This window comes from Python bivittatus, unplaced genomic scaffold (assembly GCF_059951505.1).
Source record: "Python bivittatus isolate LINGU-HERP-01145 unplaced genomic scaffold, Pbiv_v1 ctg000050_np1212, whole genome shotgun sequence".
NCBI classification, from domain to species: Eukaryota; Metazoa; Chordata; class Lepidosauria; order Squamata; family Pythonidae; genus Python; species Python bivittatus.
This window is the reverse complement of record NW_028277033.1, coordinates 484,819-502,302: the sequence shown is the minus strand read 5'-3', so window position 1 is coordinate 502,302 and position 17,484 is coordinate 484,819. Positions and strand designations below refer to the sequence as shown.

At 38.5% G+C, this 17,484-nt stretch overlaps 1 protein-coding gene across 1 annotated transcript in view; it reads right to left on the bottom strand.

The window, feature by feature from the left end:
• TM9SF3 (transmembrane 9 superfamily member 3) overlaps positions 1 to 17,484 on the bottom strand; it is a 61,160-nt gene that overhangs the window by 20,349 nt on the left and 23,327 nt on the right. Inside the window, exons 3-6 of the mRNA XM_088154571.1 lie at positions 15,794 to 15,916; positions 12,246 to 12,406; positions 8,923 to 9,000; positions 1,474 to 1,605 (exon numbers count right to left, since the gene is read on the bottom strand). Of these exons, the coding sequence (XP_088010697.1) occupies positions 1,474 to 1,605; positions 8,923 to 9,000; positions 12,246 to 12,406; positions 15,794 to 15,916 (494 nt within the window). The remainder of the gene's footprint in view (positions 1 to 1,473; positions 1,606 to 8,922; positions 9,001 to 12,245; positions 12,407 to 15,793; positions 15,917 to 17,484) is intronic.

The window sequence follows — 17,484 nt, the reverse complement described above, 5'->3', positions numbered from 1 at the left end:
TTGGGGCACGCAAGATTGTTTCGCGTGGCTGCATTTTGAACCAGCTGTAGCTTCCAGATCCTCTTCCAGGATACCCCCATGTAGAGTGCATTGCAGTAGTCTAATTGAGAGATGACCAGGGCATGAGTGACTGACTGGAGAGCCTCCTGATCCAGGAAGGGGCATAACTGGCGCACCACACAAAGGTGGGCAAAGGCCCTCCTGGCCACGACTGTCACCTGCTCCTTGAGCAGGAGTCATGAGTCCAGGAGTACCCCCAGATTATGCACTGGGTCTGTCTGGTGCAGTGCAACCCCATCCAGAACCAAAGATGGTAAGTTCCTGGATACAGACCTCCAATCCACAGTCACTCTGTCTTACTAGGGTTCAGCTGAAGCCTGTTGCACCCCATCCAGACCCCCACAGCCTCCAGGCACCACGAAAGGGTGGTCACAGCATCACTCAGGTCACCTGGGATGGAGATGTATAACTGGATGACTCAGGTTATCTGGGATGGAGATGTATAACATCATCAATATGCAGATGATACCTCATCCCATGGTGACAGGTGATCTCACCCATTGGTTTCATGTAGACGTTAAAAAGGAGTGGAGAGAGTACTGAACCCTGTGGGGCCATGGGCTGGACCTCTCACTCCCAATCAACACCGACTGGGATCAACCTTGGAGGAAGGAAGAGAACCAGCACAAAACTGTGCCGCCCACTCCCAACTCCCCAAATTGACTCAAAAGGATATCATGGTCGATGGTATTGAAAGCCACTGAGAGGTCAAGAAGAGCAAGGATGGATGCACTACCCCCACCCTGCTCCCGCCTGAGATCATCCATTAGTGTGACCAATGCTGTTTCCATCCCAAATCCGGGCCTGAAACCTGACTGAAAAGGACTGAAATTAACATATATAAGACTCTTTTCATTAAGATTCTACTATGCATATATCAGATTTTCTGACCTTCAATGAGATTAGAACGTTAAAGATTCTAGCTCTTCTATTGCGAAGGAAGGGTTAGGATGATGACTGAAGAAAAGGCATTCAAAAGAATTCAAAAAGAACACTTTTTCCACCTTCTTTGCCACACAGACAGGACTGAGAATCTGCTTTATCTTAACACAAAAATACTTCCTAGTGAAAGAGTTTTGAGACTACCACTCTAACTAAAATATCATATATAATCTGTATATTAAGCATATAATACTTTAAAAATATCCATCAAGAGTGCATGGAGAACTATAGGTCCCCACTACTGAAATAAACTGCAAGAATAACAGCAAGCCAGAAAAGGTTTCTAAATCATTAAGTTATAATAAATACTCATAATATTTATGCTTAGGGAACCGTGCAGCTAGGGAACTGGCCACACTAGTTGTTTATGACCCACCCTATTTCTAACACATTCAACCTTTCTGCATCCAGGCTCTCTCATAAACTTCACAGATATAAATCTAAGAGTGAAAATAAGAGCAAAAGTTTTACCATATCATCCATTTCTTCTTCTTTACTATACCGTGCATAATCTTTCCTCAAGGTCCTCATTAAAATCATAGAAACCAAGCCCACCAGGAAAATAACCATCATAAAGGAATTGAAGATTGAAAACCAATGAATCTAAAATAAAAAAGCGAAAATTCATTAATATTAATTTTAGTATTCACAAGCCCATAGATCTGCAATGTTGAAGAAATGTTTTAAGGGGTGACATTAACTGTTTATGAATGCAAAGGAAGTTGAACTACATATACAATTCTATAGCCTTTCTATCTGGCAAAGCCAAATTATATAATAAAACACTATAAAGAAAGGCAGAGTGATGTAGACAAGGTCTATTCACATTTTATCTTAAATGAAAAGATGAACAGTTTTTCTCTTCTGTATTATCATAATGTTACAATAACTAATCTAAGACTAGCAACTTGTTCAAATATATTTAAAAAGTGACTTCAGAAACAATGAATTAAATGATTATAGTCCATTCTTCAACTGAGCATGATTTGTTCAGAAGCCAGGACAGAAATTTACAGCTAACTTACCCACTTCTAATTTTTTAGGGGAATACAAATTACTTGCCATTATTAGTAACAGATCAAAAGTTATTAGAAAGCCAAAGCTAGTACTTTTTCATAGCCTGAGTATGTTAAATGCTCAATAAAGACACCCTGAGAAGACACTGGTCTCTCACTAAAATATACAGAAAGTACATCACTTGCTCAAATAATTACTGCCTGATGTTGTAAAAAAGGAAGTACAAAAGTAAGGAAGTAAGGGTACATAAGGTCAGATATTTAAACAGCAGCATTGAGCCAACCCTGGCTGATCTCAGCAAGCTAAGCAAGATCAGACTTGATTAGTACTTGGACCTCCAGGTAATTCCAGAGTTGTAGGCTAGACCAAGAAATTGAAAAAATATCCCAGAAGGAAGCAATGGCAAGCTACTTCTGTGCTGTTGCCCGGAAAACCACATGAATGTGTACAAAGTCACCAGAAGTTGAGCATGACTTGAAGGAAGCTTTACTTTTAAAAAGTTGATTACAGAATAATTGAACTTTATATCAACTTGTTACTTTGACAGCTTCAGTGTGGCTCTGTGTGCCTGCAACAGTAAACTCACCAAGTAACAGTTAACATCTGGTTATGTTACACAACTTGCCCATTTAGTTTCTTCTGCCAATGAACAACTTACAAATCTATATGGCTCTTTTTGTTGCATATTATAAGTATTAAGAGAGCCAGTTTGGTGTAGTGGTTAAGGCATCAGGCTAGAAACTGGGAGACTGAGTTCTAGTTCCACCTTAGGCACAAAGCCAGCTGGGTGATCCTGGGCCAGTCCCTCTCTCTCAGCCCTGGGAAGGAGGCAATGGCAAACCACTTCTGAAAAACCTTGCCAAGAAAACTGCAGGGACTTGTCCAGGCAGTCTCCAAGAATTGGACACAACTGAACCGATTAAAAAAAAAAAGCTATTAGTATCCTGCATGTACCTCTTAGCTGCTGAAATGCAAGCAACAGTTACACAGTACAGGCCAGTGAATGGTGACAATGAAAGCAATAAACTATGTAACCCTCTAAATGAATGTGGTCACACAGAAAAATTATTCTGTTAGGTGACATGAACAGACGGATGAAAATGCAATGAGAAACTACAGAAAAACATGGCTGGGCCATTAGAAGACTCAAGAATGAATGTTTCATAAATATTTGCTTAGTCTGTTTCAAATACATGGTTTAAGCATAAGTCTATTCACATGAACCAGTGTAAAGGAATTAATCTAAATGCAAGTTTGATCTGATTGTCTATCATGGTAATTAGTGAAGAATGTAAGACTGATGGGAAATTCTGAATATGGGAGAGACTATTATGATAGTATCAAGAGTGGATCTTGGAAAAAACGGGCATGGAGAAAAGAAGTGAAAGAAACAAGAGTGAAAGTAAAAGAGGTACAAGAAGAATAAGCATGAGCCATTCTATAAAAGTATTAGAAGATATTACTATAATCTCCCATTGGTATGTATGGAAAGCAAATGTAAGGAAAGATGATGTGGAACTGCTTGGAACAGAGTGAAAAGAATTAAAGTAAAATTTGAGGGAGGTGATGTCTGTTAAACAGAAAGTATGTTATCATGGTGATTTGCATGATCACACATATGATTAAGATTAAAGCAAGGCTTTTGGGGTTGGAGAATATGAATAGCCACCAAATGATTCTAAAACATCCCTTGTTAGAAAACAGGCTGCCTGGCTAGATCAAAGAGAAAAAAGCAAGAGAGGTGGAAGGAGGAAGGAGGCACTCCCTTGTCTTGTTTCATAGCTGCTTGTCTTTATTCCCCCCTACTTTTCTGTGATCTGCTCAGTCCCAATGAGGCAGCTGCCCTAACTCCTCCCTGTGGTAGGGGCCACTGTGGCCATCCTTTTTACCTTGATTATCACCCTTACTTGAGCTTCCAGTCAGGGCTGAGCTGGCTGAGCAAGTGCAAAGTTTCCACCAGCCAAAGGGCCTCTCTCATTGATTAACATGTTCTGGTTGGGATCTCAAGTGAGTCAGGTGACACATGGGTTGGCCATAAAGGTGGCAAGCAGAGAACAGCAGCAGCAGCAGCAAGGAAGCAAGGAAGCAAGGAAGGAAGGAAGCAAGGAGCACCTGATATCCAGTGCTGGAGCAACAGTGTCACTTACATAGCAATATTATTATGCAAATAATATTTTTTTAGTAATGTTTTTAAATTTTGATGTTTTATGTATTTATGGTTTTAATGTTTTGTGTGAGTCGCCCAGAGTCCCCCATTGTGGGGAGATGGGGGGGTGAGAAATTGAATGAATGAATGAATGAATGAATGAATGGCATAAATCACAGCAGAAGGTATTGTATAAAATGTAAAGAAATGGGTAAAAACTGCTAAACAAGAAGTGTCAAGCTGAGTGAAATGGAATTTAAAAATAAAAGTGATGAAATGAAATAAGGAAATGCTAGAAGGAATGCTTTAGAAATCTGTATGGGAATGGGAATGAAATAATGAAGAATGGAACTGAAATAGAAAATAAAGCTATCAATGTCATTGTCCATGAAAAAAATAGGTAAAAGGAAATGATAAATGCTTAGGTTAGTCTCCATTCTGCCAGTAGTAGGAAAGCCCATGAGGATTACATTGCCGCAAATGCACAGAGAAACTCATCTGCCATCCTTAAATTCCTTAAGACAAGAGGTAGCCACTATATACCTACAGCACTCAAATTATTTGAAGCCAAGCCAATAGCACAACTTCTTTATGGTACCCAGCTGGCCCCTTCTCCAATTTTGCGCCATTTGAACTTGTACAATCCAAATTTCTAAGATCAGCCCTTCAAGTCCCAAAATGTGTCTCTAATGCCACCCTGTGATTAGAGACAGGCCTCATGAAAGTGGAGGCTAGAGTGTGGGTGACCATACTCAACTACTGGCTCAGACGATCCTTTTTTCCACTTGGCCTTGGCCCATTAACTATGAGTGAAGATTTTCAATCCACATGGAAACAGGCAGTGGCAACTAAAATCTCATCCTTGGACTTCTTTCCAGGTCTTCTACTCAGCATGGGATATGACCAGCCAAAGCACTCATTAAACAGTGTATAGCAGACACAGAGCACCAATTGGATCTAGCCAGGACCCCAACCTTTATTGCCAGTGAATCCAACAGGTACTCTGCCTCCCCTTAACTAAACTCAAAGTACCTAAACACTGGAGGGCCTTTACTCTCCGCTCAGCTGTCCTTGAAGGCCAATACAGGAAGATTCCTTATCCAGAGAGACAATGCCTCTGTGACTCTGGTCATGCAGAAACAACACAGCATGTGCTTCTCCAGTATTACAGTAATGTCTCCAGTATTACAGAGACATTCCTACTAGCTTTATTACTACATAAATACCCAGGGCGCACAGAACAATTCTACACCTCTCTGCTTTCAAATACCAACTTTGCTACAACATACCATGTTGCCAGGTTCTGTGTAGCAGTGGTTAAAATTTGTTGGATGATGATCTGTGCCATAAACTAGACATAATGAGCATCTAGTTCACCATACTAGAGTGCTCTGTAATTTGACATAGTCTTCTACATACTAATCTTTATGCTCCCTATCCCTCCTTTTAGATTCTTTTAGACTCTTGTTTTTTATATATACTTTCTGTTTTAATATATCTTCTAGCTTTTCACATTTTTTTAGACTCATGCTTTTTAACTGATTGTACCTCACCCACCTTATGCTGGTCTATGACCGTAATAAAGCTTTGATTTGATTTAATTTGATTTGATTCTTAAGAATGTTGAACACAGTAAGGCTGTAGGTGTAGACAGTGTAACTGGAAAAATCTTAAAATATGGATGTGGTTCACTTATAGACTGATTGTGTAACTTGCTTACCATGTGAAGACTGCATCTGCCAGACAACTGGAAGAATGCCATGACTGCTTCCTTATACAAAGGAAAGTAACAAGAGTGACTGCAGAAACTAGATTAATTTGTTCAGTGTGTCTGAAAAAGTATCTGGCAGAATTCTGATTGATACAGTACAAATGGTGACAATGAGCAGAATCTGGGAACCAGAATCATATGAGTGCAGCTTTATGCCAGGCAGGGATGTACAAACCAGATTTTTGCTATTCAGCCTGATATTGAGAAATGTATAAAAATAAGAAAGAAATAACTATAAATTTATTGATTTAACAAAAGCATATCATAAAGTGAGTAGGCATGAATTATGGTATATTTTGGGCAAATAGGAAACTGAAGATTAAGTAAGCTATATGCAGTTAGTTTTCCTCTTCTTTTCTCTCATCTCCTGCTTTTGCTTACCACTTCTTATTCTTTTTCTGCACTTTGATTATATTGCCTACTTGGAAAAAGAACAGCATTATGGGTAGGTATACACATTGCTTACTATGCTGCCTAGAAAATCAATTTTGATCCATTCTTCATTTTACAAACCAGACTCAAAAGCCATGTTTGTTCTTGCCTTCTCACTTGGCTGCTCAGACTCTGCTTTACATGGCACACTAAACCACAGGCATAGTGACTGATGAGCAACATGCACCAGCAGGCCATTCTTTCTTGGAAATATCAGTATCTGGCCTACCACTGCATGCAAAATACATCTAGTGGATTCTGTCCATATAGACAGAAGGTGCATGCTGTAAAAATCACTGGGACCATATGGTAAAAGAACTGTTGTGAGTAGAGAATAAAGATAAGCTATTATTTGACAAAGAGAATTTTGTTACATGGTGTTTTGTTATATCCTGTATTTAAATATTAATAGTGCCACAATTCCAAAATTGGAAGGTATAAAATAAAGATGAACTTTGGTTCCTTTACCGTTTAACCTCTACATTAACTCAATTAACTGAACAACCTACAGGCCAAGATCACCTAAAAATGTGGACAAATAACTAGCAGTTTTACTATATGAGGATGATGCAGTAATCTGCTCCTGGACAGACATACAGTATATCTGAGATGAACACTATAGCCCTTGCCATCTGGGACATTTTATTCAAAACTGAGATCATGAAATGAAAGATTGAACAACACCATACATTAAAGGGTTGAGATTGAACAAATTTGAAGTTTCAAATATCTGGAGATATTTTACACAGTACTGGGTCCTGCAAAGAGCATGACACATTTGTAACCTAAAGCACCCAATGAAATAATAATGAAATAATTCTGAGCTTTTTTCTTCTCTTCAAAGGTGCCCATTTTATTCCAGTAGCCATAAAACTTTTTAAAGCTAAACACCTAATGCAACTCTTTTAGGTAACAATCCATTTTATACTTTTAAAATTAATCTAAGTGCAATTTTTCACATTCCTAACTGTTTTTCCATCCTTTTGCTTTTCAAAATAGAGATGATTGGTTGGTTGGTTGGTAGATGGTTTGCTACTGGTTAACACTAAACTTAAAGCTCTCTGGAGTTGGCTATCTCTACAGTGATAGATTGATGGGAACTTAGAGCTTCCTGGAGTTGCCTTTTGAAAGCTGGGCTCCAGCCAAATAATTTCTCTTCAGGGATCTTTTTGGCACTACAGAGACACCCAGAACCAATATTAAGCAAAGAATAAGTAATACGAACCATAAATTGGATGTGTCATTGGTTCCAAGTAACTTGAATTTGGACAGAAGCGACTGTTCCCTGGACCCAGCAGATTATACTGGCAAGGCTTACCAATGGTGGTTCTATTTGGAAAATATATGAAAAATCCATGCTATAAAAGAGTTTGCTCTTGTGGCTCTGGGGAGACTGAGTCTCAAAAGAACATGTCTTCCTGGACTATGCATTCTATGAGAATACAGGATATTCTTTCTTTGCCCTTATTTTATGGTCCATTAAGTATTACCAGGATATGCAAAATCTACTTTTTTCCTAACCAATCCAGATACACATAAAGGTAGCCAATTTCTGTGTATCCTGTAGAGAAGAAAAAGCTACTACTACCATTTGAATGACAAAAAGCAACTTCCTTTTTAATGGTCTATCTGGGATAAATTCAGTTTGAGATTTAGACCTGGGATTATTTTATGCTAATTAATACCAACTATCTACGTGTATGATCTAATCATTGAACAAATAATTTGACATTGAGAGTAACTATTATTCTAGTGCTTACTTTATATCTCTATATAGTAAATATTTATTTATTTAGCATATTTATACTATCACATTATACACTCCTAGGAAAGGAGAGATGAGTGGATCAATGAAGGCAGAAAGAATACATATACAAGCCAAGTCAAGAAAGACACAGAGAAAGAATTGGTGTGGACAGGCTCAAGACCAAAGAACATGGTAGTATCAGAGACACAGAGCTGACCTTGCCAATGCTAGCCAAGTTTAAAATTTTCAAATCAATTATAAATGATTTGAACCTTACATTTTTGGACCTAAGCAGCAGTGGACTTGTTAAGTCGTTATATAGAATTTTGTTTGTAAACCTGAGTTATTTGGCATTTTTTAAAGTCTTAAGATGGGGTGGGGGGTCCCTTATCCTTTTGGAATTTTGAGTACATAATGAACAATCTTAAAAAGCAGTTGCCAAGGTGAGTATGGATAGTCACAAAACATCATTTACCACTAAACAAACTAGTGAGGTTACTCCCCAACACCTTCTCTCATCTATCTTACCTTTGTCTTTGAGGAGAAGGGGCAAGAGGCACAGTTCCAAACAAAGCATTGGGTTGTAGCCACCCATCTTTTATTTTATGAAAAATACCTCTGTGATCTATTTGATACCACCAAACATCCATGGAAATAAATACTTCATTTCAGGCTGGTGCTTTGCAACATGTTAGCTTCTCATTTATTTTTTTAAATAAAAGAACCCTCAAGCACCAAGGAAAATATCACTAGGTACCATCTTGAGTACCTAAGTTTCAATATAATGAAATATAAAAAAAAGCATACCCTGTGTTGAAAAAAAGATGGGTCAAGATATTTGTCAAATCTATCTTCAAACTTCACATCTGACTTTTTCCATTTTACCTGGAGAGAAATTACATTTAAAAAGCTGATACAGTATACTAGAAATCAACTCAGCTCCAGTTCCAGACAAACTAAGAGAAAAGTGGCATGCATTGACCAAGAACAAATTCTAGAAACCAGAGGAGCATTAACTGCTACATTTTTTCTGGCAAGCCACTGGTACTTTCACGTTTTAATGAATGGCATTAATATAAAAGTAAATTTGTTTTTGTTTTTAAATGTTTTTAACAATTGTAAACTGCCCAGAGTCACTGGGAGTCAGGCGGCATATAAGTTTAATTTAATTTATTTTTATTATTATTATTATTAAATTTATGCAAGTATAATGTTCTATAGGAGAACCTTGTTTAATGATTACTCATTCAGCGACCATTCAAACTGGTAATAGTACTGAACAAGTGGTACTTATGATCAGTCCTTGAAGTTCCAGCCATCGCAGCGCCCTGGTGGTCACGTGACTGCGTTTTTCTACCTTCCCTGCTCAGTTCCCACAAGCATAGTCAGTGGGGAAGCCAGCAGGAAGTTGGAAGACGCAGTCACGTGAGGTCCTCACTTAACAACCCATGCGGTCCTCCCCTAATGACAGTAACCAGGGAATGCCAGAACTGCCATCACTAAGCAGCATGGTCATGTGATGTCACACTTTACAACTCCATCACTTAGCATCGAAATTCCGGTCCCAATTACCATTGTTAAATGAGGACTACCTATATTGTTGAACCCAAGATTATGAATTGTAAAATGACAGTTCCGAGTGACATCTTAAATCGGAAAAGTTTATTTTCTACCATGTATATTGAAAGTAATCTCAGTTTACAATTTTATATTCAGCTGCTGTTGAATATACAGGAGAAAAGGTCACCCAAAAAAGGAAGGCCAACCATGTACAGTGGGGCAAATAAGTATTGAGTCAGCCATCAATTGTGCAAGTTCTCCCACTTAAAAAGATGAGGGAGGCCTGTAATTTTCATCATAGGTATACCTCAACTATGAGAGACAAAATGGGGGGGAAAATCCAGAAAATCACATTGTCTGATTTTTAAAGAATTTATTTGCAAATCATGGTGGAAAATAAGTATTTGGTCAATATCAAAAGTTCATCTCAATACTTTGTTATATATCCTTTGTTGGCAATGACAGAGGTCAAACGTTTTCTGTAAGTCTTCACAAGGTTTTCACACACTGTTGCTGGTATTTTGGCCCATTCCTCCATGCACATCTCCTCTAGAGCAGTGATGTTTTGGGGCTGTTGCTGGGCAACACGGACTTTCAACTCCCTCCAAAGGTTTTCCATGGGGTTGAGATCTGGAGACTGGCTAGGCCACTCCAGGACCTTGAAATGCTTCTTACGAAGCCACTCCTTCGTTGCCCAGGCAGTGTGTTTGGGATCATTGTCATGCTGAAAGACCCAGCCACGTTTCATCTTCAATGCCCTTGCTGATGGAAGGAGGTGTTCACTCAAAATCTCATGATACATGGCCCCATTCATTCTTTCCTTTACACGGATCAGTCATCCTGGTCCCTTTGCAGAAAAACAGCCCCAAAGCATGATGTTTCCACCCCCATGCTTCACAGTAGGTATGGTGTTCTTTGGATGCAACTCAGCATTCTCTCTCCTCCAAACACGACGAGTTGAGTTTAGACCAAAACATTCTACTTTGGTTTCATCTGACCATATGACATTCTCCCAATCCTCTTCTGGATCATCCAAATGCTCTCTAGCAAACTTCAGATGGGCCCGGACATGTACTGGCTTAAGCAGGGGGACACGTCTGGCACTGCAGGAGTTGAGTCCCTGGCAGTGTAGTGTGTTACTGATGGTAGCCTTTGTTACTTTGGTCCCAGCTCTCTGTAGGTCATTCACTAGGTCCCCCCGTGTGGTTCTGGGATTTTTGCTCACCATTCTTGTGATCATTTTGACCCCACGGGGTGAATCTTGCATGGAGCCCCAGATCAAGGGAGATTATCAGTGGTCTTGTATGTCTTCCATTTTCTAATTATTGCTCCCACAGTTGATTTCTTCACATCAAGCTGTTTGCCTACTGCAGATTCAGTCTTCCCAGCCTGGTGCAGGTCTACAATTTTGTTTCTGGTGTCCTTCAACAGCTCTTTGGTCTTGGCCATAGTGGAGTTTGTACTGTGACTGTTTGAAGTTGTGGACAGGTGTCTTTTATACTGATAACAAGGTCAAACAGGTGCCATTACTACAGGTAACGAGTGGAGGACAGAGGAGCCTCTTAAAGAAGTAGTTACAGGTCTGTGAGAGCCAGACATCTTGCTTGTTTGTAGGTGACCAAATACTTATTTTCCACCACGATTTGCAAATAAATTCTTTAAAAATCAGACAATGTGATTTTCTGGATTTTTTTTCTCATTTTGTCTCTCATAGTTGAGGTATACCTATGATGAAAATTACAGGCCTCTCTCATCTTTTTAAGTGGGAGAACTTGCACAATTGGTGGCTGACTAAATACTTTTTTGCCCCATTGTAAGTAGGAATGGTATGGGAGTTATATCACTATCAGCAAGACTATTATAAACAGAACTTAAGGAATTTCTGCCAACAGCAGCTTTAAGAAGAAGAAGCAACATTTAATGGAATTCTTTTTTCTAGCTAACCTATCAAAGAACAGTGTTCTTTCAGGTTCTGGATTTAGGCATTTAAACAGATAATGAAGGCAATGGGTAGTTATGTGGGATGAGGATACAGGAGACAGAATGAATAGTAAATATGTACAATCTTTTTATATATATATATTGCTGGAATTATATGAAAGTCAAAGCAGCCCTATTTGTTGGTATCCAAATCACTTTAAAAAGTAACAGGGTAGCCTGATCATTCAGCCAATTTGGTAGAAGGCCTTTGGTTCTCCCTCATCTATTTTGGTTCCCATTTTACCACATTCCCAATGTCCATGGAAATATATGTATGGAAAAAATTAGGAAAACAACCGCTGTGATTAGAGCAATTCCATTTTGCAGCCATTCTAGCTTCTGGTTTCTCTAGCTGGAGATGAGAAAAGTTCACTTCAGATTATCCTTCCTGTTGGGATTTGGATAACACTATGAGCTCAGGCTGGGGTGAATAAACATGCAACATACTACGATCTATACTGTGGTTAAGGCCCACCATCAGGATATATGGTCCATACTTGGACAAAATATGGTTCTGCCAACATGCTATTTCTACTGCGTAGCTGCTGTGTAATCATGACCACTATTATTTATACATTCAGATTACTTACAGAGTAAGACATCTGGATTTTAGTGTTGGGTACCAGTTTAACTTTCCCTTCACTTGTCAGATTCACATCCACAATCCTATTTCCATTATAACCTACTTCAAGCTTTTTATATGTCCAGAGATAAAAATCTTCACCATTTTCATCTGCTTCACCAACAATACCTGCAGGGGGAGAAAGTGAGGAAAAGAAATTAATTTTCCTGCACTATCACTGGTTAGCAGCAGGCTTGACATTAGCCTTGCTACCTGAGGAGAGTGAAAACTGATTTGAGAAAATCACATAGATTCCTGATGTTGAGGGAAGATCTCACATTTCATAAATATAAACTTTGTCCCATAACAATCCAAATCCTGTGTAAGAAATTAAAATTCTGCAATTTATAATCCAAGTTACAATTTAGTTTCCTTAAACAGGTCAAGGGAAGCAACAAAGAAATCTGCAAAGTACCAAACTACTTCTCCAGGCAGTTCAAATTCAATTCAGCCTCCTAAGCTTGGGCTTCTGACATTTTACCACCCAGGTTCCTCTTAACCAATGAATTAAAATATAAGTAAATTTAGATATAAATGAGAAGCTGGAAGCCCAAGAGCCATTCTTTTTCCATCCAGATATTAGAACATGTGAGAATTAAAGGATTCTTTAAAAGGTTCATAATTACATCAGTAATACAGTTGCAATAAAAAGTATGTGAACCTTTTGGAATTTCATGGTGTTCTGCATTAATTTGTCATAAAATGTGATCTGACCGTCATCTAAGTCAAAAGTATTGACAAATATAATGTGCCTAAAATAATAACACAAAAACAATTCTGATCCTTCATGTCTTCATTGAGAACAACCATAAAAGCCTCATGGTGCTAGTGGAAAAAGTATGTGAACCCTTGAGTTGACCTCAAAAAAGCTAATTGGAGTCAGGTGTTAGCATACCTGGAGTCTTGTTAAGAAAATGAGTTTGGAGGTGTGGACTAGAGCTACATTGACTGATAAAAACCACTCAAACTTTTTGAGTTTGCTCTGTACAAGAAGAATATGCTTATGTGAGCCATGCCTTGCCAAAAAGAGCTTTCAGAGGATCTACGATCAAGAATTGTTGATTTACATAAAGCTGGAAAGGGTTACAAAGTGATTTCAAAGACCTTAGAAATTCACCAGTCTACAGTTAGGCAAATGATCTACAAATGGAGACACTTTGGGACTGTGGCTACTCTACCAAGAAGTGGGCGCCCAGTCAAAATGACCCCAAGAGCACAACGAAGACTCATCAATGAGGTAAAGAAACAACCCTGAGTGACAGCCAAAGATTTGAAGGGATCATTGGAACTGGCTAACATCTGTGTTTTTGAGTCTACAGTACGTAAAACATTGAACAAGCAGGGTGTCTATGGCGGGACACCACAAAGGAAGCTGCTGCTTACTACAAAGAACATTGCTGCATGCCTGAAGTTTGTGAAAGAGCACATTGACACTCCACAGCGGTATTGGCAAAATGTTTTGTGGACTGATGAAACAAAGATTGAACTATTTGGAAAGAACATGCAGCACTACATCTGGCGTAAAAAGGGCACTGCATGTCATCATGAAAACATCATCCCAGCCGTAAAGTATGGTGGAGGAAACATCATGATTTGGGCCTGCTTTGCTGCATCAGGGCCTGGCCAGCTTGCAGTCATTGAGGGGAAGATGAATTCCCAAGTGTATCAAAACATTCTTCAGGATAATGTGAGAATGTCTGTATGTCAGCTGAAACTCTGTAGAAGTTGGGTGATGCAACAGGACAATGACCCAAAACACTGGAGCAAGTCCACAACAGAATGGCTTCGGAAAAACAAAATCTGCCTTTGGAGTGGCCAAGTCAGAGCCCAGACCTCAACCCAATAGAGATGTTATGGAATGTCTTGAAGAGAGCCATACACATGAGACGTCCAAAGAATATGACAGAGCTAAAGCAGTTCTGCCAGGAAGAATGGGCTAAAATCCCTCCTGAACAATGTGCAGGTCTGATCCACAGCTACAGGAAGCGCCTGGCTGAGGTTATTGCTGCCAAGGGGGGTTCAACCAATTATTGATTCCAAGGGTTCACTTACTTTTTCCACTAGCATTTTGAATGTTGAATGAGCGTGTTCAATAAAGACATGAAGGATCAGAATTGTTTTTGTGTTATTATTTTAGGCACATAATATTTGTCAATACTCTTGACTTAGATGACGGTCAGATCACATTTTATGACAAATTAATGCAGAACACCATGAAATTCCAAAAGGTTCACATATTTTTTCTTGCAATTGTATATAGTTGTAAATCAGGCTTCCTCTAAATTAAGAAAATCTATAATTAATTCATATATCAGCTGATTACACAAATCTATAGCTTTTAAAACAAACAATAGCTGCTGCACACTTAAATGACTTCAGCTGGTGATGCTTTTGTGCCCACCTAGCACCCACTATATCTTGTGGTTATCCCTGACTCATCCCTATTATCTCTCTCTCTCTCTCTCACACACACACACACATCTTTTTGGCAGATGGAATAACTTCAGTTTAAACTGAAGCTCAGAAGAACAGCAGCTTCATTCTCCACACAGCCTTGGAGGGTGGGGGGGAGAACAGGACTTCACGGACTGATTACAAGCTGTACAGCCACCAAAATCAACAATAGTAACAGAAATCCCAGTGGATGGAATGCCAAAGGGTAAGAACTAAAGTAAAGGAGCTTGGAAAAACTACCTGGAAGGAAACAGGTGGGGAAATTTACATAAAAAGAGAGAGGGAAAAACAAGAAGTAGAAAAAACAAAACCAGTGGAAAAAGTCCCAGAAACAGATATCCCAGAGAAATGGCATCTACCAGGCATTTTGTGAGCAGTCACATCTCTCCACAGGGATTTGTTACTGTGCCCAAACTACTTTTTCAACCGTTCTAATTCACCAACTGATCTACAAGGGTTGGAAATATCTGGCTTTAATGTGCTCTTTACAAGTTTTTTACTAAAGAAAAAAATGGCAAGATTAATTATTTATGTATAGATACTGAAAATTAAGATTTTAAGGATGGTTACTGACTTCTAGATTCAGGGTCCTGAATAAAGCATGGACAGGGAACTAGAACAGGACAATGCTTGTTAAAATCAGCCCAAATCAAGGTAGTGGGGAGCTACTTTACCAGTTGGCCTTCTAATAATTTGGCTTTTGTGACTGGACATACATTATGGCAGCCATTCTTTGACCTGGGTATATATATAAAACTATAGATCCATTTTCTTTGAGCATTCATGACATGCTTCCAAGCTGTAAAAAATCTACTGGCTTAAGAAAGTTGGGCCAGTACATATTTTACATTCCTGCCCTAATATACCCTATACATATGTATATATAGGGATATAGTTCAGACATGCTATATAAGATGTTTGGTTTGGTTTAACACTTTTACGTGAACTCAGTCAAATATGGTTGATGAAACAAACCATTACTAAACTATGGCTTGGAATGAATATAGTTGTTTTCAACAGAAAGGTTTGTAGTTCTGCACATTGTAGGCATACATTTCTTACCCCATATTGGCAAGTCATCAATGTACATCTGATACCAATAGTGATTTTTGATAGCATAAACAAATGCATCTCTTGTTTGTTTATCCAAATCTATTTCACAGTACGTGGTCTGCATCACATCATCTGTAGAAAGTAAAACAATGTGTTAATGGTGCATTCACAGATCATTACATCAGTATCATCAAAAATATTTTAGTAAAGAATCAATGCAAATATACCAATGTATGATCTTGCTGACTCTTATTCTGCATTAGTGCCAAACATTTATTGCTGATCCACATACAGTATAAGACTAACCTAATTTGAAAGGGCCAACAGAAGTGTAAATTCCATTTATATGGAGGTGATTATATATCTAAGATTTTAAAACAAAAACAAACTGCCAGATGCTATATGATTCACCAGTGCGAGCCTATATCAAGTTAAATCCAATAGGAAACATCCTATTCATTTTTAAGAGCCTTATTTCAAGTCCTTTGTTGCATCTTTAACCAATCTGTACAACTTGCATCTGGGATGGTTTCCCTTCCAGTGAGGGCCTGTATTTGTTGACTTAATTCCTCAAACTAAATTTTATAGGGACTTTTTATCTGCTCTGATTTTTATGGAAGACCCGGCTCCAAGACATATGTCAGCATCACTTTTCTGAGATAATTTTGCTAGCCCTGGTGCTGGACTGGGCTAAAGCTGAAACAAAAAAAAGTGCACTTTTGACACAGATCTCCGAAAAGATCAGATACTTTTTCTGCAGGTTGGGGATTAACAGGAATTACCTATTTGGCCTGATATGCTTAAATCACCACAGAGCTTTCTTTCTACTTCATATTAATGTTCTATCCTTGGTAGTACTAAAGGGAACAAAAAACACTATCTCCATTTCTGAGTGAATATGCACACGTGAAATTCAACAAACTAAGACTTTAGTTCACAGTCCTTTACACTGCCCTTTCTATAAGATTCTGCACTCTGACTTTATAACTCCACTTGAAATTAATAGATCTGGTAGAATTGCAGAAGATTATATTCACCTTCAACTGTCAGCCAGCATCCTGACAGCAATACAAAAGGCACAATTTTTTTTTCTATTGCCACTTAATTGCATCATAACTTATTAGGAAACTAGCATCTATGCTGCTATTTACTGATGTATGATATTCTTTTTCCTCCTTTGAATGTTTTTAATGTACCTCTTTATTATTTCTAATGCAAGGGAATGTTGAAAAGAAATTATGAAAAGGAGGTCAGAACTCTGTCCATTTGTCTGATAATCAATCCAATAACTTCCTAAAAACTAAACACAACAGGACAAAAATTGTTGCAGGGTAAGAAGCCAGAAAAAGAAAGTTCAAGCTTAAAAATGGTTGGATAAGGCTGAGAGCTGTGGGACAGGAAGTTGGATGGTGGTTCAGAATATTACTGACTCCTCTATTCTAGTCCCCTTCTATCCTCCTTCCCAGCCATATGATCCAGAAGAGAATTATTAAATTATTGGAAAGAATTGCAAATGCATGCTCTGCTGCTTTCCCTAATTTGTTCATAGTATGTATAACATTATCTTTAATCATGTTACTATAAGACTGAGTCTGTCCACAAATCCCACCCAAATCAATTCATGGACAACAAATACTCAATAATTCACTTTATCTTCAGAGAAAAAACATCAAGTTACAGAAACCTATTATGAGGCAATG